Source organism: Drosophila nasuta, chromosome 4 (assembly GCF_023558535.2).
Source record: "Drosophila nasuta strain 15112-1781.00 chromosome 4, ASM2355853v1, whole genome shotgun sequence".
NCBI lineage: Eukaryota > Metazoa > Arthropoda > Insecta > Diptera > Drosophilidae > Drosophila > Drosophila nasuta.
In genome coordinates, this window is record NC_083458.1 from 1284696 (window position 1) to 1308172 (window position 23477).

The following is a 23477-nucleotide window of genomic DNA, read 5'->3' on the forward strand; positions in this document are numbered from 1 at the left end:
TGACGACTGCTTCGTGGGCTGTGTACATTTTTTTATTTATTGATTTCCATATTGATTTGGTGCACATAAACTCTAGTTTCCGAGTTTCTGAACTGTTTTTTGCCTACCTCTCCTTAATCGCTACCCTTACTTACCACTGATTCCGCTATCCAGTCGTTATTCGAATTGGAATTCGACCGTTTTAACCCTTTGTCTGTTTGATATTTCATGCGGAAGTCGATACGTGGTCGGACTCAAACTTGTATTTTCTATTCTTTCAATCGAATTGCGTACAGTCTTATGGTGTAACGAATTTTTTAATTATAAGCTGTATCCCCTTAAAAAAATGGTCAAACAGAGCTTATGATCAATTCTTATGGTAGAATGGATGGTAGAAGTGGGATAAAAAGTTGTAAGCATCCTATATTGCGTTCCAAATTTTATATTATTGCTGAAAATTTAATTACGATCCTTAAGCAAGTAATAAAGCTACAGCTATACAGCTCGATATTTTAGCACAAAATACTAAAATATTCCAAAGCCTGTATTTTTTTTTATCAATAATGTAAAATATTCAAATTATACCATAAATAACACAATATACTGGATTGTCAGCCAAAGCAACTAACACACGATTGAAATAAGCGTTTTTTGCTATACAAAAGTATTTCTTAAGTAACTTCTACAACCAGGAATCATAAATACTCTAGTTAGTATTGAATGCTCCAAAAATCACGGCTTTAGTTTTAAAATTACACTTGTACTTTCGAATTTTTCGTATAACGGGGGCAAAAGTGGGTGTTGCATCATTTTTTATCTCTATATTGTATAGTCTTTGAAATCTTCTTGTAGGCGCAAAGTTATAATTCCATATTACCCTATGAGTAGCATGTATAACAAATTAGAGTGTCATAATATGGAACGTACAAAGGCTAGCTGGTCACCTTAAGATAAGGAACGAAAATTAATTTCATTTTAGTGTGTTCAATAAATTATTATTTTAATATATTCAATAAATTAAATTATACACCTTTTTTTGATTCAATCAAAACACTAGCTCTAACAGTTTCGTAGCGATTAGCTTTGGTGCATGACCGAGTCATTCACCGTTTTAGAGGCATCACATCACAATTACCACCTACACCTACGTAAACATATGTTAATTTTGCCATTTATTTATACAACCACACACTTCAAATTTAATTTGGTCACATTTTTATATTTGGAATTTAAATCATTGGATTATTTAATATTACATTTAAAAGCCCGGCGCTATTGAATGACCTATTGTAGTTATTTTCGTAATATATATTATTTGGAAAATTATTTATTATTATTATTCAATTTGTGTGATAAAATGTTATGCGCAATAATAATTTAAATTTATTATTTCTTCACAATCAATATACATATATATATAATTTATATATTAACATGTTCACAAGATAAATGCTTACATATACATATGTACATATATCTGATTGGCGTAGAAAAAATGTTCAATTCTTTAGATTCGTTTTTCAGATAGAATCAAGTTCAGTACGTTTTCCGTTTTCTGCGAAGAATCTCATAAGTACGTGAAAGCTCACTAGGAAATATATAGTAAAACTTTAATTTATTTTTCAACTCGCGGATATTTTCAAATGAAACAAATTGACTTTAAAATAGAATAGTCCTTATGAATTATATTTATATATTAAATAAAAATATATTTGTTTCATAAATAAAAAAAGATTTATTATCTTTGAGAAATAAATACAAGCTATTAATTGCACGTGCTGCATTGGGTGAAAGTGTTCAACGTTGTGTTCTCTATAATTAAACAAGTAAGAAAGCTTCAATCAAGTGTAGTCGACTTTGAGATACCCGCTACCTCTTGTCAATGAAATCACATTCTAAAAAGATACCAAATTAGTATACCAATGAAATAAAAATATACAGCAAATGCTATATCTTGTATATTAATACAGTAGCACATTCCAAATATACCATAGAGTACATATGCGAGATTGTTAGCTAAAGCCACTAAGACCCGTTTGCAGATTCTTAAATAATTTCTACAATTGTTATCTGATCGCAACCTAGTTTTAAGGAATTCTAAATACTCTAGTGAATTTTTTATATACGAAAAATTACATGTCTATATCGTCCGACTATTCGCGCTGACCAAGTATGCTTTACGCGGTTTGAGTTGTTAGTTAGTTATAATACCCTTCTACCCTATAGGTAGCGGGTATAAAAATACCATAATATGTATTTTTAAAAATAGGCTGTTTCACGCATACAAGCTTGCGCTAGTTAATGAAAAAAGGTGATTATTATAGAAAGCAAACAAAAATATTATGAAGAAACATATATACGTAGAAAACATTCTTTATTTAAATTGCAATAACGAAATTAAATATTTTAATAAATATCAATATTAAAAAATTATTACAAAACCAGGTGCGGAGAATGAACTGTGATACTGTGTAATATAAAACAAAAGGTAAATAATAATTTTATTTTTATATATTATCTAATAGGTATTATTTATATTATTAAAATGTACTCATTTGTGATAACATCGCTGATCACAAAATAGCCTGTTATCTTGAAATCCGGTATATATGTTATACATGCCAAATTTATTGTTATTTTATCGAGACGGAGACCTTGTTATTCCTTCTGTTCATCCGTATGAACGCATAGTGTTTGATGTTTTCTTTTACTTAAAAATCGGTTGAAATGCGATATTTAATTATATTTGAGCATATATTAAATATACTGAAATGAAAGTTACTACAAAATACTGAACCGGTCCATAAGTGTAAGCGAGACCGTGACAATCACACCTAATCACATATTTTAATGTTTGTTTGTCAGTATGAATGTGGCTGAATTTTTATTTCTGCTACCTATAGGGTAGAAGGGTATTAAAACTTTGTGTCGCCAGGAAATGTATGTATGTAGAAGGAGGCATCTCCGATCCTATAAAGAATATACATATAAGATATAAACATTTCCGTCTTTCCGTCCGTTTGAACACCTACATCTCAGAGACTAGACTAGACTGATAGAGATATAATATTTTATCAATAGCATTTGCTATGTTTGCACGCAGATCAAGTTTGTTTCATATTTTTGTCACGCCCACTTCCGCCCACACCAATTGACAAAACTCGAATAACAAGCGTAATTTTAAAGCTAGAGTCGCGAATTTTAGTATGTACAATAATAACTATAGTCTTTGTGATTACTGAATTTGGTTGCGATTAGAAAAAAATTGTCAAAGTTATTAAAGAAATACTTTTGAATGGGCAATCTTTGCTTTGGCTGTCAATATGGTATATTTTGCACTCTATGGTATATTTTCAAAGTAGTACTATATCAATATTCAAAATATACCATTTAATACATTCGTAGTATTTTTGCGGTATATTATTTTAGTATATTTTAAGAATGAAGCCGCGCGTTTTGTTTTTATTGAAAATGGGTAGCGGGTATTTCACAGGCGAGCACACTCGTAACTTTCTTACTTGTCTTTACAGTGCGACAAAGACCTTAAGTCTATGTTTTTGTCTTTCCATTTGCATGCAAAAAAAACTAATAGATAAATAATTTACGGAACTAATCGACGGAACTAAAATTGCATTGTGTTTCTAATGATGATATCAATAACTTAGAACCTTTCTTATCACAGTGTAATTTAAGTTTGAAACAGTGAACTCGAACTCTATAGTGTATAACGTAAAGTCTCTATATTCTACTTACCTCTCTATCTTAAGTTAGATATAAATGCTTATAATGGCTACAAAAACAAAATATTATGATGGAAGGACATAAATAGTTTATAATGAAAACAGACGCATACATTCATTCAAAAAATTTTAATTTTAAATAGTAAATAATTATCCAAATAGAATAAAACATTCTTTGATATTTTTCATTTAAATCAAATTGCACCAATTGGACCGAATAGACTTAATATTAAGCATATTTAGAAAATTCTAATTATTCTATTTTTTTCTTTTCTATATTTTCAGTTGTAAATATTTAGCACTGATCTGATGAAGAAGAGGCATTTAAGATTGGATATTCAATTTCCAATAGAAAAATAGGAACACAAATGCATTTACAGGAGTCCCACAAGTAAGTTTTTAAACCAATTAAAACTATGTATGGAAAAATCTATGGATTATGTTTGTCTATCGAGACTACTACAAAATACTTCTTGAGCCTCATTCGTAAGTCAAACCAATAGTAAGATACAGTTCAGTGCGATGTACTGTGAGATAACCGGTGCACATTTGCACTTAAAGTAGAACAATGCGATGTGATTAAAAGATACCACACAAGTAAGAAATCTATAGTTGATAGCCGCTACCCATTTTAACTAAAAGCAAAATATTGCGGTATTATTCTCAAAATATAGAAAAATACTATAAAAATTCTAAAAATGTACCCGCTGGTATGTTTGGTATATCGATATAGTACCACATTCAAAATATGTATATATATAAGACTACTGTGCAGTCTTATATATATACATACCATATTGTCAGCCAAGCAACTAAGACCCCTAGTAACATAAGTAGGCCCATACAAAAAAATTTCTTTAATAACTTCGACAATTTTTATCTGATCGCCATTTCTTCAGGAATCACAATTACTATTGTTATTATTGTATATACCAAAATTCGTGAATCTAGCTTTAAAATTACGCTTGTTATTCGGTTTTTGTCGATTTGCGGTGCGCGTGCCAAAAATGTAAACCTTGTTTTGCGTGCAAACATAGCAAATGCTCTATCTCTTATAGTTTCTAAGGTCCAGTGTTTCATACGGACAGACAGACGGACATGGCGAATGGTCTCGGCTGTTGACGCTGATCAAAAATATATATTTATATTTACTTTATAGGGTCGAAGTTGCCTCCTTCTACCTGTTACCTTCATTTTCTGCCGGCACAAAGTTATAATGCCCTTTTATCACTATGTTAACTATGTATATAATACATAGATACTCCCAGAGCCTCTTCGGCATTTCGAAATTTGTAGTTCGAGCGCAGCGGACGTCACACACTTAGTTCAGTCGCAGATCAAATGCGGAACGATAAATATGAGCGTACTTTGTTGCGATGTCTGAGATCTACAAATGTATGTTTTTATACTGAAAACCGAACAGACACACATGGTTATATCGTCTTGGGTATTGTTGATCAAGAAAATTTACTTTTTTCAGGAACCAAGTTTTATAACTTAATTTGCGTTCTAAGAAACAATTTTATTATGCTGTGAATTTTTCAACTGTAGATAGCTGACAAAAATTCATTGCTATAAAAACCCTCATATCCTTGCGCATGCGTTGCAGTAAGGGTGCAGCTGCAAAAACATTTTATAACCATTACAACTGTCATGTAGAAATGTTTCGCATAGATATTCTCAATCTCTCTGGTTCTCTCGCTGGTTTATTCCTTGTGTGTTTTGCTCAGAAAAGCTTTACTCTTGTGGGTGAAAAATACAAAGCTTACCAATCAATAAGAGTTTTTAATTTAAGGTTGGGTTATAGGGCAAGGCACTCGTTCGTACATCGGTTCATAATCAAAGTAAAGCAAAAATGGTTGAAAACGCGTTTAGACTCTTAATGTAAATTAATGAACATTTAAGCTGCATTCTACCACATTTTATACTTTTTGTGGTGAAGTGAATTTAATAGATCTTAAAAGCTGAAATGGGTACTAATAAATAAGTTCACAGGTAAATGTCTGCAAGTGGAAACACATAACATATAGATTTTTATTGCGTTCGGTCTGTGAAAAATTATCCTTTTATTCTCATCTTGTTTATGTATATCTATGTACTATTTTGTAAATGTATTAGATACATCATTTTCCCCTCTGGGATATACATTTATGTAGTTGAAAAGGAATCATTGTTATAGTTATTGAAGAATAACTCCATTTTTTAAGGCGATGAGTACTTCATATCAGCATTTCGCTAATCTCTATTATTATTATTATTATTATTATTATTATTATTATTATTATTATTATTATTATTATTATTATTATTATTATTATTATTATTATTATTATTATTATTATTATTATTATTATTATTATTATTATTATTATTATTATTATTATTATTATTATTATTATTATTATTATTATTATTATTATTATTATTATTATTATTATTATTATTATTATTATTATTATTATTATTATTATTATTATTATTATTATTATTATTATTATTATTATTATTTTTATTATTATTATTATAAAGATAAAACAGTTTTTACTTCGTTTAATTTCAAACGCCGATGGCAAGCAGTACATTTATGTTATTTCCTTCAAGGAACGACAGAAATGTCACAGAGTCGTCACAAACAATCCCGAGATCAAGCCCTAAAGACAATCGGCAGCAACAACGCCAAAATGAAATCATATCGAATCAACAGAGAGACTTGTGTTTAAGTTATCGACCCAAATATTGTAGTCAAGAAGTATTACGATTGCAGCGACCACCGCCCCCATCTAAGCCACCACCATCAATTGCGCTCAGCTCTTTGGATGCAAATTTTCACCAAAACCTTCAAGAGGGTAACAATATTGCCGCTGTCGGAGATCCAAGAAACTGTCAACTACAGCGATCAGCAACTTTGCCAGCTAAGCAAAATCGATTAGGATTAAGAAGTCGAGTCACTTTCCAAGTGCCAAAACTAACGCCATCGTCTCCTACTGCTGGTGCTATATTAGAGAAGAGTAGCACTATCGTGAACATCTGCCAACAAGTGCCAGAAAACAAAGAGAAAAATAATAAAATGACGTCTGAAGATCTATTGCAGCCAGGACATGTGGTTAAAGAGCGTTGGAAGGTATTAGATATGTTCTCACTTAACCATATTAACAATATTTTTTACACAATAGAACGTAAAAATTCCAATTTATTTGATTAGATTTTGCAAAATATCATTGATTTACTATGAGAAGCTTACATAACTAAAATAATAACGAATTTGTTCTAGTACATGTTGCAAATATGCAAAAGATGGTTTGAATTATATTTGTTTTTTGTTGTGCATTTCAGGTAATACGTAAGATAGGTGGTGGAGGCTTTGGTGAAATTTATGAGGGCCAAGACTTAATAACTCGGGAACAGGTGGCACTCAAAGTCGAATCAGCTCGCCAACCGAAACAGGTGCTTAAAATGGAAGTGGCGGTACTGAAAAAGCTGCAAGGCAAGGAACACGTATGCCGTTTTATTGGATGTGGACGGAACGATCGCTTCAATTATGTGGTAATGCAACTCCAAGGTAAAAATTTGGCTGAGTTGCGACGAGCACAGCCACGAGGCGCCTTTTCTCTCAGTACAACCCTTCGACTAGGCTTACAAATATTAAAAGCCATTGAATCTATACATTCTGTTGGCTTCCTTCACCGCGATATTAAGCCGGTAAGTTTCTTTTGTTTGCTACTATGTATATGGTATGAGATCCAGATAAATCTGGACAGACAAACACTACTACCAACGTGAACAATTTCGCCGAGCCAAAAAAATTGAGTGTGAATCACCCGCTGTTGATAAATAACTCATTTTGATCAAAGTCATAAGTTTAATTAGGGTCAGTCTTTTTTCCAAAACTTTTTAGCAGGGTAATTAAACAATTAATAAACGGAAAGATGGCATATACGAGTATTATATAATATAACTAATTTAATATTATGTGAAAACTGCGAGGAATACGTTTAAAATATTAATTCTTTTGTTTTAAAGAGCAATTTTTCAGTTGGCCGTTTGCCTTACAATTGCCGCCGAGTTTATATGCTCGACTTTGGATTGGCTCGTCAATATACCACAGGAACAGGAGAAGTTCGTTGTCCCCGAGCTGCCGCTGGTTTCCGTGGAACAGTGCGCTATGCTTCAATAAATGCACATCGCAATCGAGAGATGGGACGTCACGATGATCTGTGGTCGCTATTCTATATGCTTGTTGAATTTGTAAATGGACAATTGCCGTGGCGAAAAATTAAAGACAAGGAACAAGTCGGGTTAACTAAAGAAAAATATGATCATAGAATATTACTGAAACACTTACCGTCAGACCTAAAGCAATTTTTGGAGCATATACAATCGCTCACTTACGCAGATCGACCAGACTATGCGGTAAGAGTTATTTTATCCTTGTCATATAACTCGAATTTTTTAGTTAAAATTATTTAAAATGAGGAAATATTTATATAGCACTTTAATTACAGATGCTAATTGGCCTTTTTGAGAGATGTATGAAACGACGAGGTGTTAAGGACGCTGATCCGTACGATTGGGAGAAAGTCGATGCCGCCGCAATCGGTAACATTAATTCAGCTTCAAATACCCCAATAGCTCCAGCTGCAATAAAAAATGAATATATTCATGGTAACATCACTCAAATGACGGTAGCTGCTTCCAATGTCAGCGGCAAAGAATATGTAAGCAAATTAGTATATGATTCTATAACAATTTCAATTTATATTTTTTTGGTATTAACAGATTCGGAAACGTAACGAAATTGATACTGCTCAGTTGGCGTCAACGGAGCCTCTAAATACTAAGGAAAAAGTATGTATTCGCTTTTTATATAAAGTATGTTTGTATTATTTTATGTTTGTATTAAATTGTGATATAATTTATCAGGCAGATATAGATTTACCTTTTTTAGTTTTTTGAGTGTTTAATGACATGGTAAACACATTTATGATAAAATAAATTTGTATAAAATAATTGTATTTATTTATTTTAAAATTTATTTCCGTAAGCTTGGAATATACATATATACATATATGTAGTTGGAAGCGGATTTAAAATTAAATACAGTTTTGGTTTCCAATGCTTAATAATTTCCGATGCTGCAGTGAGAGCAAACCATGATGAAGTGACATTTTATATCGCATCAAAAACCACGACAAAAGAAAAATGATGTCAAGATTGTTCCTTTTTTTAAGCTTAAAACACGTTTATTTTATTTTAATGATATTTTTAATTGTTCATGATATTTGTAGGTAGACAAAAATTGCAATGCAACAACAATGACGGCACAAGCTTCAGGGGAAAGCGCAATGCAAAACAGTAATGCAGGTAATCAAAATATATTTTCAAAGCAGCATCAGCAGGAACTGGTGCTCGCTGTAAATAGTTCAGTTGCCATACCAAATTTTCCGAGTGCATTGGTAAAGTCCTCGTCGGTAGTAATTGCCAATCACGAATCAGCTGACGGCGATGCCGGGACGACAATGCAAACAAACATGCAGTTTAAGTCAACGCATGCCACAAATAATATGAGACGAAACGCAATTCAGGCTCAAGAACAAGTTCAGGGATCAACATCAATTCACAACAATTCAGCGCCCGTATACGTGAGTCTTTTGTTTTGTTGAACCTGTTTTAGTTTAAAATCCAACCAAACTTCAACTTGCAGTATGCGACAGAAGAGAAACATGTTGTCTCGCATCCATTGCCACTGTTAGCAAAACTCCTTACCGATGACTCAGCACACAAAGGACGCAATAATGATCTTGTGATCAATTCAACCGAAACTGATTTCGAACGAAACAAAAATAGTCATATTAATGTAGACGGTGCTAATAGTCGCTCTCTAGGTAGAGACAATAGTCAACAACAGTCAGCGAACAAAAAAAATAATGATAATATGATAAAAAACACTGTCGAAGATGCTTATAGCAGTCCACAACAACACCAAAAATCAGCTGAATCAGGCTCCGATAGCAAACGGTTATTTAGCACTACTAATGTTACCGATCAAAAGTCAACATATGGACGATTGCGTGTTTTAAATGTACCACCGCCAATGCAAACTCAAGTCGTTGAGAGTGCAGAGAATTTGCCATTTGATGCAATTTGCGCCAATGAAATATTAATTCCCAGATCAGCAGCGATCTCAGCAACTTCAACTACGACTATACCACCAGCTAATCGACGATCAGTAACTTCGACCAATTTGCGACCATCATCGTCAGGAGCTGGAACTGGCTCGATATCAAGCCATCGTTTGAGCAACACTGTAATTAGTTCTATTCCTGTTAGAAGCAGTGCTACAGCTGGGGATCATTCTGTGACACAATTCGCCTTAATTGATGATGAGAACGTATCGGCGCTTCAACAGGTAACAAGGGGCGGCGGTGCACTTACGCTTGCTTCGCAATGGAAGAGTCAGTTTGATGATTCGGAAGATACAACAGATAACGAATGGAAGCAAGAACCACAGGTAAACCAATAAGGCATGATAGGCGGGTTCTTAATTACGAGTATAGTATGTCCGATCGAATGATCTCAAGTGAATGTTTAAAATGTCCAGAGTATATAATTATTTATCCTTACATTTCAATGTACAAAGGTTTCATATATAGAGTACATATATTTATATGTATATCAAATATTACAAAATTAAACCGCACTCTTTTGTTTTTTTCAAAATGGGTAGCGGGTATCTCACAATCGAGCACACTCGACTGTAGCTTTCTTTCTTGTTAAAATTATTTAATGTATTTTTTCACTGTAAATAGTGTCGCCCGCGACAAATTCCGCCATATATATCTAAAGATTGTATGTAAATATTCCAACCTCTTGCCACCTCACAGTCACAACCAAATGTGGATAAATCGACTAAAGCGGATGCGTCCTTGGTATTATTACACGGATTGTCTAGTGTACCAGTTCCTCGAACTAATAATTCAAAATCAAAACTATTCGGAAATGATCATGTTAAAAGGTAAGTAAAAATTACCAAATAAAGCCCTTATTGAAAAGAGGATCGAATTCTACTATGCTCGACTGTGAGGATTCCTGGCTCTCGATTTTCGTAGTTGACAGCGCTCTGTCCATGAGTCCATGAGAATTATCAAGTATCTTCAACTCTTTGCAATGATTGTTCATATTTTGAGAAATAGATTAGAATTTTAGAATTATAATTTTTCATTAGATTTGGTAGGTGGTTTGACGAAATTGAGAGCAAAGAGAAAAGTGGACGAGCTAAAGGATATACTGTCGCTAAGAGTGCCCTGATACACTTTTAATATCTGTCACCCCGAAATTTTCCAGCAGTGCTGACACACATGTCTAGTGTGACATCTCTCAGTCTGATTACACGGCAATAATTGTGTTTTAAATTAGTTGAAGGGTTTAAAGCTGTTAACATAAATTGACATGTTTCTTGAAGCTGCGTGTAAGGCGTACGACAACTTGACCTCATAGGAATTAATATTTATTGAAATATAGATATTCTAAAATATTTATTAAATAACTTCTAACATGGACTTAATTTGTGTGCAAAAATGGCATTCGAATATACGGCTATAGCCGTACGAATACACGACTATATCAGATCATCAGATCAGGCATTAAGACTTATCAAAAATATACATACGGTTGCCTACCATTTGGGTAACGGGCAACAATTACAAATTGGAAGGAAATCAATATTATTTAAACAGTTAATTCCAAGAATCTATTAATATTCGTACCCATCATATTATTTCTATGAGATAACTGATTACATAAAATATCTCGAAAGTTGTTCTCGCGGATAGAGCGTTGTTATATTTTCGAGTAATCGCTAATAAAACATTAAAAGTCTGAGTGTAATTTAATAAATTAACAATTTGTCAGACATACACTTAATATAGCTGGAATTGAGAACTATGAAATGCTGCAGATATCCCTTCCACACTGGTGGTCTGAACCTGCAATGGGTAATGTATTACGTAATAAGTTACAGCCACCTGCTGTGCAACAAGCTGCGTTTGATAACACTGTAAGCCAACAATTTGGAATGATATATAGCTTATAATATATTTGAATTCAATATATGTACCAACTAACATTCTTTTGTGTAGTATTTGTACTATATCATTTCTTAATAGTAGTTTTAGATATAAAAGAAATAATTTAAAAAGCATGATTGTTTTTCGTTAAAAAATTCTTTTTGTTGGTTGTATTTACTTTCTCATGGACATTTTAAGCATTTTACCTTATCAAGAATTCGTGCCTATTGTATACATCGTATTGACCTCTTTTCTCGGATTGGCTTTTCTTTAATTAAAAACCTAATATGATCCGAAACTATTATAAAATCACTAATTCATCACCAGCAAAGTATAATATGTTGAAAGTATGCGAATATATTTTAAAACTAATTTGAAACCGAAGGCAAGAATTTTTTTCTATGAGTTGTGCCGAAAACAAAAAATTAATATCCTTTCAAAATAAATAGTAAAATGAAGAAGAAGAGCGAGATACATCAACATCCAACTTTTTTTAAGATATTTTCGAAAAGAGTGGTCTATACATAAATTGATTTTTCATTAATTGACATTATTTATTGAACCGAAAAGATTTAATAATATGAATTAGTAAGTTTTCTTATCTAAATTTCGATTTATGTTTTTTGTCGTCGAAATCTAGGTTTATCGAATGGATATCGCCAGAAACGTTTGTGTACGTGAGTCTAACTCTGAAATTGTACCAATATCAAATAAGAAAAACCATCTGACATCACATATGGCGGCTACAATATCATCATTTAAAGATGCAGCAGTTGATTTAGACAGTAATATGTACTCAAAAAAAATAATAGACGAGCGCTCAATAAGAACCCGGCGACATCGTAATAGCCTTCCAAATGTATGTTTTATTGATGGTTTCGATGAAAAGCCAATAAGTTTCAGAAAAAGTACTCAACCGACTGCAACAGTGCCTTCTTGGGGTGCAAAGACTACAACAAAAACATTTCCCCAGCATCGAAACAACATTAATGATAAAAAGCCCCAGCCAACTTCAATACACAATCCTTCATGTTTTCATGAAAGTGGAGCACTTGAATTTGACGATGCTGGTAATCAAGGCGAAGATGAAGGCTGTATCAGTGGACGACTGGAGTTTCGTGTCATTTCTAAAGGTAAGAATCGCATGGAACATATGACCAATGAATTTTAATAACTCAATATTTTCAAATTGTATTGAAAATGTACTGATTAAAATACATTACTTTTTTCATACATTACATATTTCTAATTTACATTTCATTTTATTTATATTGCATTAGAAACCCCACATCTGGACGAGTCTGTTTATTATAAAGCATTAGCAGCCCTTAAAACTCCTAATACAACAATAACAGATGGCATCGTTGCTGCCAAAGAAACAGCTGTGCCTGGTGATATTCGAACTTCAGGTCTAAGTGATAAAGAGGCCATTAACTGTGATGAAAATGATAGAATTGAAACTAATATAAGTGGCTCTAGTCATTTAACAAAAAATTTAATAAACAAAGACCATGATGCGAAAGTCAAGATTAAAAGCAGTACGAATGATGGAAGTCAGCACATTGCCTCTACTGACTACCAAAGTTTAGTGGTAAGAGATATCACCTCAAATGCAGCCTTTACAATGGGTTGCGAACTTGTATTGTCAACGCCAAGTAAGATACCTATATTATCTGCTAATTTGCGACAATCCAAATGTGCATCTTGGACAGGTGTAATCAGTACAGCAACACAGCCATCTGGTGTTGGGGTAATTGGTCAACAGGAGCTTCTTCAGAACGAATCATTTAATTCACCGAATTGTAAATTTGAGCCCACTGACTCTAATCGTGTTCACAATTACTCACAAATTTCTCCAACTACTACGGATTTAACACCAGGTATGTTTTATGTATAATGTTGTATAATATTGTGTCCACCCTAAACAGATAGGATAACCTTTTAACTTCCAAATTGGATACTGTCATATTCTCTGCAATATCATGATTAAGTTTGTCGCATAATTAATTTTCAATAAAACTAACTTTCAATAAAAGTAAAATATTGCGGTTTTTTAAATATACCAAATTAATGTACCCCAAAAAATAGTGAAATATGCTGCTATTTGGTTTATCGATATATATTTTCATAATATTTTATAGAATAGAAAATATGCCAGATTGCCAACCAAAGCAGGCACCAAAAGTACGAACACCTACATATATCTCAGAGACTACAAGAGATATTTTCTAGATTTCTCTTCAAATCTACTTGGTATTGCTGCACATATATCAATTTTGTTTAAGATTGTTTAGATAACACTTAAAAATAAAACATATACTCATACTTCTGCCTGTTAAAATAACCTTCTAACCTATGGATAGGGGTATATTAAATAAGTACTATTGAGAAGCGATGTCAACAATCGTATATTAACTAGTTCAAGCTGACAGTTATTTGCACAAAGTGACACAGTTTTATTGACTCATTTTTTTTTTATTGAAACCATTTTTTATTGATATTTATTTCAAAATCAACAAATAAATTTTTATATTGTTTCTGGTATCATTTTATAATTAATATAATATATATAGGACTACGTCGCCGTCGAGAGTCTACCGAGGGAAAGTATATAACTGATCCAGCCCAGTTAAATCTGCGCTTTCAACGTCCTCGATGTCGGGCCTCTAGCAGGTAAACATTTATTTGAATTTTTAATGACATGATTACACTTATTGTTTAAAATTTGTAGCAATCGATGTGTACTTAACAGTTTTGAAGATCAATTAACCGACAAAAGTGAAGATAAAGATGGCAAAGAATTTGAAGTACCGGTTTGTTGCAATTCAGCAGCAAAGTCAGGTACATTAGAGACCAGCAACGCTGCATGGACTCAAAATACAATCGAGACCTCAATGAGAAATATTTCGCCACCACCAGGCGATCCAAAAATTGAAAACAGTGCGCGATTACGTCGCTACCGACACAATATAGAATAATTGCAATAATGATTACAATATTTATTATATTTTGTAATTATGGCAAGTTAAGCTAATAGATCAAATAGGATAAGAAGTGAAACGGATCTAAGGCACCAAAACTAAATCTTTATAAAAAAATATTTAAAATTTCAATCACTTCATTATAATCGAAGTGATGCTGACGTCTTAATAATAAATAATTGGTTACTATGCTTAGAATAATTTATACAATTATATAATATGAAGACAAGGCTCATTAATATTCATTCTGCTGCGATTATTACTAGATGAATAAAGAAAGCTATGCATACATTCATAAATATGTACCCTGGAACATAATATTTCAAAAAATATACAAATATATATACATATATATTTGTAGTCTTATTACATTTTTTCTATCCAATATTATACGTGAAAATTTACAACACATTCAAACTTAGACGATTGAATTAAACATTGTGCATTAATCGCTACGTAACATTTGATATTTGAGTTAGTATGGAATTTTTTTCACTGGAACTTATTGTAAATATTAAAAATATGAATTTTAAAATCAAATTAGCATGAATTAACCGTAATAAATAATTAGATTAATTTACCCACACTTTCTGTCCAAAGGCAATTTCATTTTTATTCTGGGACTATAAATAAAATTACCTTGATAGATGTACTCAGGTGATTACTCAATTTTATATCAAGCCTATTACATAAACAAGTAAGAAAGCTACTTTCGAGTGTGCTCGACTGTGGGATACCCGATACCCATTTTGAATAAAAGCGAAATATTGCATTATTCTCAAAATATACCTAACTAAAATACCGCAAAAGTACTCAAAATATACCAGATTGTCAGCCAAAGCAACTAAGACCCCTAGTTAGTAACTTCGACAAGTTCGATAACAAGTAATGTCGAAAAAATTTCTATCTCTTATAGTCTCTGAGATCCAGTGTTTCATACGGACAAACGGACATGGCTAGATCGTCTCGGCTGTTGATGGTAATTAAGAATACATGTACTTTATAGGGTAGGAGGTGCCTCCTTTTGACTGTCTCATACATTTCCTGCCGGTACAAAGTTATATGTTAATACTCTTCTACCTTATGGGTAGCGGGTATAAAAATATTATAAAATTATTTAAAAAAAAAAAACAAGTGTGAAGGCTTGTATTTTGTATGGATATTTATTTTAATATTGAAATACGATGAAATTATAATTAAGGTACACTTGTTAAAAAAGATCTTGCTTTCGCGTGCTTTCCCTTCGCTCCTTTTTTAGAGTGCCCGCATATCGTACGATATCGATAAACGACAAACGATACCGTAACAGGGCTCATGTGGCACTGTAAAAGTTACATTGGTAACAGCTTCTTTTACCCGAGCGTTACAGTCGGCCTCTCCTGAAAAACCGCAGCGTCCTCGCAAGAGTCGTTTGCTGTGATCTCGCCATTGTCTTCTTCGTCGTCTGATTCATCCGGCGGCAGCTGACACCAATGCTTCATTTTGTCGGAAGAATAGACTGATTTGTAGTCTCTCTGCTTTCGCTGTGCATGGGGGGATATCTTCCACTAGATATCTATCCTTGGGCAGCACTTTGGTGAGTATAAACGGTCCTTTATAACGTGGCTCCAATTTACGTGAGGTACCGGTACTGGAAGGGTCATTCTCGACCAAAACAATATCTCCGCTATTGTATGTAGCTGGCTTGGAATGCTTGGCGTCATAGCGTTTCTTAGCTGCGGCTCTATGGTCGTTAATACGCGTTGCAGCGTCTGCTCGAAGGTTTTCCAGCTCAGCATTCGTAAGCATTTGTCGATCTTCTCCTTGGATCACACTCGTCAGGGTGTTCTTAAGTACATCTCTGGGCTCATAACCATACAGCAGCTGGGAAGGAGAACATTTAGTAGTGGTGTTTGTCATGGAATTAACACTCCTTTGGATGATGTTCATCTTCTCGTCCCAACGCTTGTCAGTTTCATTCGACGGGAGCAGCATTGACAGTATAGTCCTATTTGTTCGCTCTGCATGACCATTTGCTCTTGGAGTCCGTACGGCATTTAAAATATGCTTTACATGATTTGCTTTGCAAAACTTCTCAAAGTCTCTGGAAGTGAAAGCTGTTCCTCTGTCAGTAACAATTTGATGCGGCATTCCAACGTAGGCTGTTATTTCCTGAAGAACATCAATGACATGTTCCGTTGCAGTACATTTAACAGCTCTCAGTACAGTAAATTTCGTGAATGCATCGACTATCACGAGAATATGCTCATTCCGCTTCGAACTCTTTGGAAATGGTCCCAGGTGGTCCATGTGAACTGTGAAGAACGGTATTGGTGTGATGTCATCGAAGTGATATTGACCCTTCTGGCGGTCTCCTGGTATCTTATAAAATGCGCAGCCCACACGGGACTGGACATACGTTTTCACAAAGTTACGCATGCGAGGAAACCAAAATAAGTTCAGAATCCGTGACAGAGTTTTATCAGTGCTCATGTGTCCAGCCTTGTCATGACATTCATGAAGAACATGGAACCTCAACTGTTTTGGGACTACCCACAGGAGCTTGTTATCGTGCTTGCGAAACAGTCTGTTTTGTTCGATCACATAGTCGTCGTTCTCAGATTTCTTGTCGTTTTTCATCTCGGTGACAATGCTTTTCATTTTGTCGTCTTGTAGTTGTGTGGCAAATAGCCAATCGGTCTCGTCCAAAAGAGTCTTTGCTATCTTTAGGCTGGCTGTGTCCATATCATGTGCATCTTCAAACGGAGTACGGCTCAGTGCATCTACGTGATCCATTTGACGTCCAGCTCTATGTACAATTTTGATATCGAACTCCTGGATACGTAACCACCATCTGGCCATGCGAGGGATGAGATCTTTCTTCTCCATAGACGTCTTTATGGATTCAGTCACAATTCTGATCTGTTTACCATAAATGTAGTACTTGAATCTCTCCAACGACTCAACAACGGCAAGGGCCTCCAACTCGTAGCTGTGATAGTTTTTCTCGGCTTTTGAAGTTGCTCGACTATAGTACGCAATTGGCTTCATCTGGTCAGCGTCTTTCTGCAGCAATACTCCAGCTAAACCGATTGCACTGGCATCTGTGTGTAGTTCGCATCTTAAGTTCATCGAAGGCATCTTGCTGTGACTTTTCCCATTTGAACGGCTGATCTTTGCGCAATAATATACGTATTGGCTCTGATATATATCCGGCGACGAATTTCCTGAAGTAACCGCTAAGTCCTAAAAACTTTCTAACATCAGTAATATTCTTTGGCGACGGGAACATGACAATAGCGTTTGTCTTAATTTCGCCCGGACTGATTCCATCTTCGTGTATTTTGTGACCTAGGAAGTTGATAGACTTTTTAAACAACTCGCATTTGTTCAAGTTTAATGTTAATCCGCATTCTCTCAATACCAGCAGAATTCTTTGAAGTTTCTCGTACATTTCTTCGAACGCCTGGCTGCCAATAAGGATGTCATCCATGTAGTATATAATATCGTCTTTTTGTACACGTTTTTGCAGTTCTGCCATAAGCCTATTAAAGACGGCTGGAGCATTCTTTAGTCCAAACGGTAAACGTTTGAACTCGTAAAACCCGTCTGTGGTGATGAATGCCGTGTACTTACGACTGCTTGGTGCTATCTCCACTTGATAATAACCACTGTTTAAGTCCAGTGAAGAAAACCATTTATGACGTTTTGCTTCCTGCAACTTCTTCTCGATGTGTGGCATAGGAAAGTTCTCCTTTTGGATAAGCTTGTTCAATCGCCGATAGTCAACGCATAGTTGGTCACTACCACTATTTTGCCACTTTCGATAATGATGTCTGCCTGCACGACATTTGTTTTGCTAATACCACGCAATCCAACTGAGAAAACTGTAGAATATTTTTCCAACAACTCACGCATTTTGTCCTTCTCTTCTTGTTTCTCGAAATTACCAACATCTGCAACTGCTGACATCGGTACTGCTCGGTTGACACTAGACTGGATCTTCTCAAAATCAAATGATAGTTTAGCACTTACGATGACGTCTTGGCCCAACAGAAAATCTTCTGGGAGTATCTCATCTTCGACAATATAAACTTTGGCAGAAACACTTTTTCCATCGATGACTATTTCCAGCTGTATAGCTTCGGTTAACATACCTGTACCTCCACAAATGCCTCTGATTTGCATAGCACACTTGCTGTGAACGGCTTTAATTTTTTTGGCTACTGACCTGCGCACAATACTAGCCTCACTTCCGGAATCAATGAACGCGACGTAACAGTGCGAGCTGACAGTGGTGGCTTTGGACAAGAATTGGTAAAGTGTCCCGATTTTCCGCAATTCTAGCATTTCAAAGCTTCCTTCTGCTTTGCTGTCTTAGCATTGACCTCGCCTTTTTGATTGTCGCTGTAATCTTTTGGTGGCATACTCCTCTTATTCTCGCCAAAACGGCTTCGGTTCATGAAGAAGTTTTCAGTTGCATCCCGTAGCTGCTTCATACTATAAAACTGAATCGCTGCAATGCTATTTTGCAACTCTCGATGCTGTAGACCGGCTTTGATGTACCTGATGACCGCAGCTTCACTAAGCTTATACCGAACACCAAGGGCTGACATACGAAAACAATATTCTTTAACAGTTTCGTTCGACTTTCTCGTTGCGTTGGCCATAGTGAAGTGAATCTCTGCTTTGTCTGGTTCGATACCAAACTCGTCGTTTAAAGCTTCGGCAAAGTTACTCCATCGGGTATGCACCACTGGTGATGAGTCGAGCCAACTCTTGGCAGAACCCTTGAGGCGAGTGTAGATGGCGAGCAGCAAAAATTTCTGATTTCAGATCAATGAATTGTTTGGCAGTGATGGCGTTTTTGTCACTGGGGTCGAACTCTGGCAAGGTATTCGCTATTTCTTTCACTGACGTTTGCCTCGCTATGTTAATTACTTGCTGACCTTGACTGCATACATTGCTTGAATCTGGTGATTGAATTTCACTATTCATTGCTAGCGGTTGCTGGCTAGAACTGTCGATGTATTCTGTCTTTGAACGCTAATAAACTGGGACATCATCTCCATTAGCTGTCTCATTTCGCCTTTTAGTTTCGAAATAGCTGTTGCCTGTGACGCAATTGCATCTTCTTGTTGACTGGGAAGACTAGCTGCTTGCGGCATCTCAATCTCTGTCGAACCCTCATGCTCGATCAGTCTCTGGATTAATTCAGCACGCGTTCCTGATGTTGGCAAATCCACACCGTGAAGAAGGAATTTCAACTGATCAACCTTAAGATCAGTTATTTTGTGCATATGTTGCCTTTCCTGTTTATTTCTCTTATTGCGTTTTAATAATTCTGCACACACTCACACACGTACACTGCTGCTATGAATTTCACAATGCCTTGTATTTCGCAAATACACACACGTACACTGCTGCTATGTATTTCACAATGTCTTGTATTTCGCAAATACACACACGCATGTACTTCTAGTATGTTTTTTAAGACTCCACCGTCTCTTGGTGTAACCACGACTTTGAATCCGCCTGCCACGAAGAAAAGGAACTAATCCGTTATTTGCAGAACACATCTCACTGCAAACTTTCAACGCCGACTATTCTTGCTGGTTTTCTCTGTCTCAATTTTGTTAACTGCGCAATGTCTTTTCCTATTTCATCATCCTCAATTTTCACGCTTTCAAATCTATACAACTTATCAGATCTCACTTCTGAACTGTGAAGGGATGGCTTTGTGTAAGCTTGTATTTTGTATGGATATTTATTTTAATATTGAAATACGATGAAATTATAATTAAGGTACACTTGTTAAAAAAGATCTTGCTTTCGCGTGCTTTCCCTTCTTCGCTCCTTTTTTAGAGTGCCCGCATATCGTACGATATCGATAAGCGATAAACGATACCGTAGCACTCACTGCAGGGCTCATGTGGCACTCTAAAAGTTACATTGGTAACAGCTTCTATTATGTTATAATTTCCTAAGTCCGCAAAAAGTTGTGTAGAAATTAACGGTCCATTCAGCGACAGATCCACATTATTCCGGTTAATCTGATTAGACACTCAATCTAATCGTCTAACCTCAACTACAATGATAAATTCACTAAGGCCGCGAGGTGGCAGTCACCTTGGCATATTACATAACATACAAAGTTAAATATGAAGTTCTTTGTCAACATTCATTTATTCAACACGTCTGCTGGCCTTCGTGAAGGGGCACCGCGCCGTACCCTACCTACATACATTGTACATTATTGATGCCCAACCTGGTGCAAGTTTCGTACGAATTATGAAGTGTATGAATTATAATATGACTCTTACCCCAAATTTTGGATGAAATAAAAAAGAAAAGCAGTTAAAACATCCTTTTTATAAATTCTTATAGCAATTCGTTCAAATTGTGCTAATTATACCCACTACTCATATACCCACTACTCATATCTGCAGGAAATAAATCTCCGATTCTATAAAGTGTATATATTCGTGATCGCCGTCAATAGTCGAGACGATATAGCCATGTCTGTCAGTCCGTCCGTATGAACACCGAAATTTCAGAGACTATAAGAAATATAAATTGTAATTTTAAAAAAGCTAGAAAAGATTTTTTGTACATAAAATAATAACTAGATTTTTTTATGAATTATGAAAGTTTGGTTAGTTGATCAAATGTACTACTACGTGTCTACTTTGAATGTGTACTCTATGGTATATATTGAATGTATGGTACTATATCAATATACCAACTATAGCCTTAGGTTTTATTACTTTCGACAAAATTTAAATGCCGGAAATCTTGAGCCGCAACAAGAAGGATGTTTAGCCGTTATGCAGCATTGGGAGTATCTTTGCTAGTTTTCCAAAGCAGATATTACACCCAAGTTAGATTTAAAAGAAGCCCACTTGAAGATCTTACTAGCACCATTGACCATTGCATTTAGCCATTATTTTAATTTAAGATCATGCCTTTCGGATTGTGTAAAGTCTCTGCAAAAATTAACTGAATAATGGATTTTATTTATTGTTATTAATTATTGAAAAAATTGTAGCAGTTAGAAGATTAGCAATTTTAGCAAAACTTTAAAACAAAATTTGATTAATTTATTAAACGGCAAATAAGTCCTAAGAACTTATATTATAATATATACAAAATATCTGCAAGGAAGATATTTGAATATTTCATTCGAGAGTAATTCGGAAAAGATGCTCGTTAATCTTCTGCATAGTTATTGGGTGCTGTAATGGTTCAAGTACTAACGGATGGCTTAACGGACCTCGTTTTTGATTTGTACTTTTAAAGCGAGAGCTTTCGCTTTTCTAATGAGCATCGAAGCTTTAGAACTCACTGTCGTCAACTCTAATTATTTTTATTGAGTAATTGATAGCGGTCTACTGCAATTGGTGTTTTCGTTGCCCCATTTGCCTCTCCTTACGTTGTAAGGATAGGATACCTTTTTCTGTCGATTGGTTATCTCGCAATATGTGAGCATACATTTTTCTTGTTGTCTAAATAAAGTCGAAGACACTTCCAAGCTGAGAAAGCTGCTGTCCTAACAGTCTTCTAGTCCAAGTCTGCTCAGGACGAGCATTAGAGTGTGAATCGAGCAGTGGGATTTTGCGGAACATGAAGTTGTGATTAGCAGATCTTATGAAGTTTGGAGGCTATAAAAAAAAATAATTTGGGCAACTGACTCCATTGTGACTGTCAAGTCTTGATGAACTATTGCCATCAGGAGACCTGTATCGGGCAAAAAAGATCCTTAGCTTCGCAGAGAACCTTTCATCCACTATTATGCGGACGCTATACATCTGGGTTGTCCGCCCCATCCTCACTCACGTGTGGTGGCTGGCTACAAATAAAAAAACTTACCTTGTGGAAAGGACACAGACGCCAATTTAAGTTTTCAAAGTGGTTGGTACGATCCTCTGGATATATACGCATTTACCATCGCTAAGAAAGATGGTCAATGGATGTGGGGTTAATAGGCTATGGTAACAGTACCATAGGCAGGAAGGACAGCATGACCCCTGATTATACTATCCCACTCAGCTGCACTGACCATAATAACACTATTTTTCTGGAACCTATCTGTTGTGGAAATGGGCGTGGCATGCCCGTCACTGCTCATGTAAATATGTAATTCAAATAAGGTTCACTTAACCTTCGGCATATAGCCCAGCTAATGCTTGGCATATCAACTGCATCAAGGGTGGAGTCACGGAAATACTGAAACACCTCCTCAGAGAATGTCCGGTGATATCCAGGCTCCGGCTGATACTTAGAATGTGATATTTGTGATCTTAGAGTGCGGTATAATGTGATTGTATTTATATCCGCTACCCATAGAATAGCAAGGTTTTATTGAAAATGTCACAATAATAGGAATTCAAAATAACAGTGAATTGCAAAGAGCAGCGCAAAAGAAACGGGACCTTATCCACGTTCATCTTTCTTTTGCATTCATTTATTGCATGTGATGCTCTCGTTTGATTTCCCTCGTTCACTTTTTTGACAGCAAGTGTAATGTACCCGTCCCACTACACTACGCAAATTCTTAATGTATTATTGTTATGTAGTGGTGCGTCTCATCAGTTGGCCCTTTTTAGTTAACCCCATGCTTACTGAGCAAAAGCCGGAGAAGCCGAATGAACCGCGTCCTGTGCGTGCTTTTAATGCGTCAAGTACAGACAGCATTGCACCAGCACAGACTTTGAAAAGGATTCTGCACCAGATAG

The 23477-nt window shown here is 35.1% G+C and overlaps 1 protein-coding gene across 6 annotated transcripts; it reads left to right on the plus strand.

Annotated features, from left to right (window-relative positions):
* The first annotated feature begins 1529 nt into the window (after nt 1-1529).
* LOC132794862 (tau-tubulin kinase homolog Asator) lies at nt 1530-15352 on the plus strand. 6 transcript variants are annotated; one of them, XM_060805127.1, is made up of 16 exons: nt 1530-1552; nt 2425-2467; nt 4005-4110; nt 6321-6840; nt 7053-7418; nt 7740-8129; nt 8222-8434; nt 8496-8564; nt 9005-9358; nt 9421-10227; nt 10601-10731; nt 11628-11772; nt 12423-12915; nt 13063-13662; nt 14356-14455; nt 14514-15351. In XM_060805127.1, exons 3-16 carry the CDS (start codon nt 4088-4090, stop codon nt 14758-14760), a joined length of 4458 nt encoding a protein of 1485 aa, XP_060661110.1. In that variant the 5' UTR covers nt 1530-1552; nt 2425-2467; nt 4005-4087; the 3' UTR covers nt 14761-15351. The 6 variants fall into 6 exon arrangements, with proteins under 6 accessions (XP_060661110.1, XP_060661111.1, XP_060661112.1 ...); XM_060805128.1 differs by lacking the exons at nt 1530-1552; nt 2425-2467; nt 4005-4110 and having other exon boundaries at nt 6297-6840; nt 13063-13437; nt 13495-13662; nt 14514-15352; XM_060805129.1 differs by lacking the exons at nt 1530-1552; nt 2425-2467; nt 4005-4110 and having other exon boundaries at nt 6297-6840; nt 13063-13373; nt 13443-13662; nt 14514-15352.
* Nucleotides 15353-23477: the final 8125 nt, after the last annotated feature.

Coding starts and splice junctions, on each gene's coding strand:
- LOC132794862 (XM_060805127.1), top strand. CDS start 4,088: ATGCATTTACAGGAGTCCCACAA. Junction 8,565..9,004: donor CTCTAAATACTAAGGAAAAA/GTATGTATTCGC, acceptor TGATATTTGTAG/GTAGACAAAAATTGCAATGC. Junction 10,732..11,627: donor GGAAATGATCATGTTAAAAG/GTAAGTAAAAAT, acceptor ACAATTTGTCAG/ACATACACTTAATATAGCTG.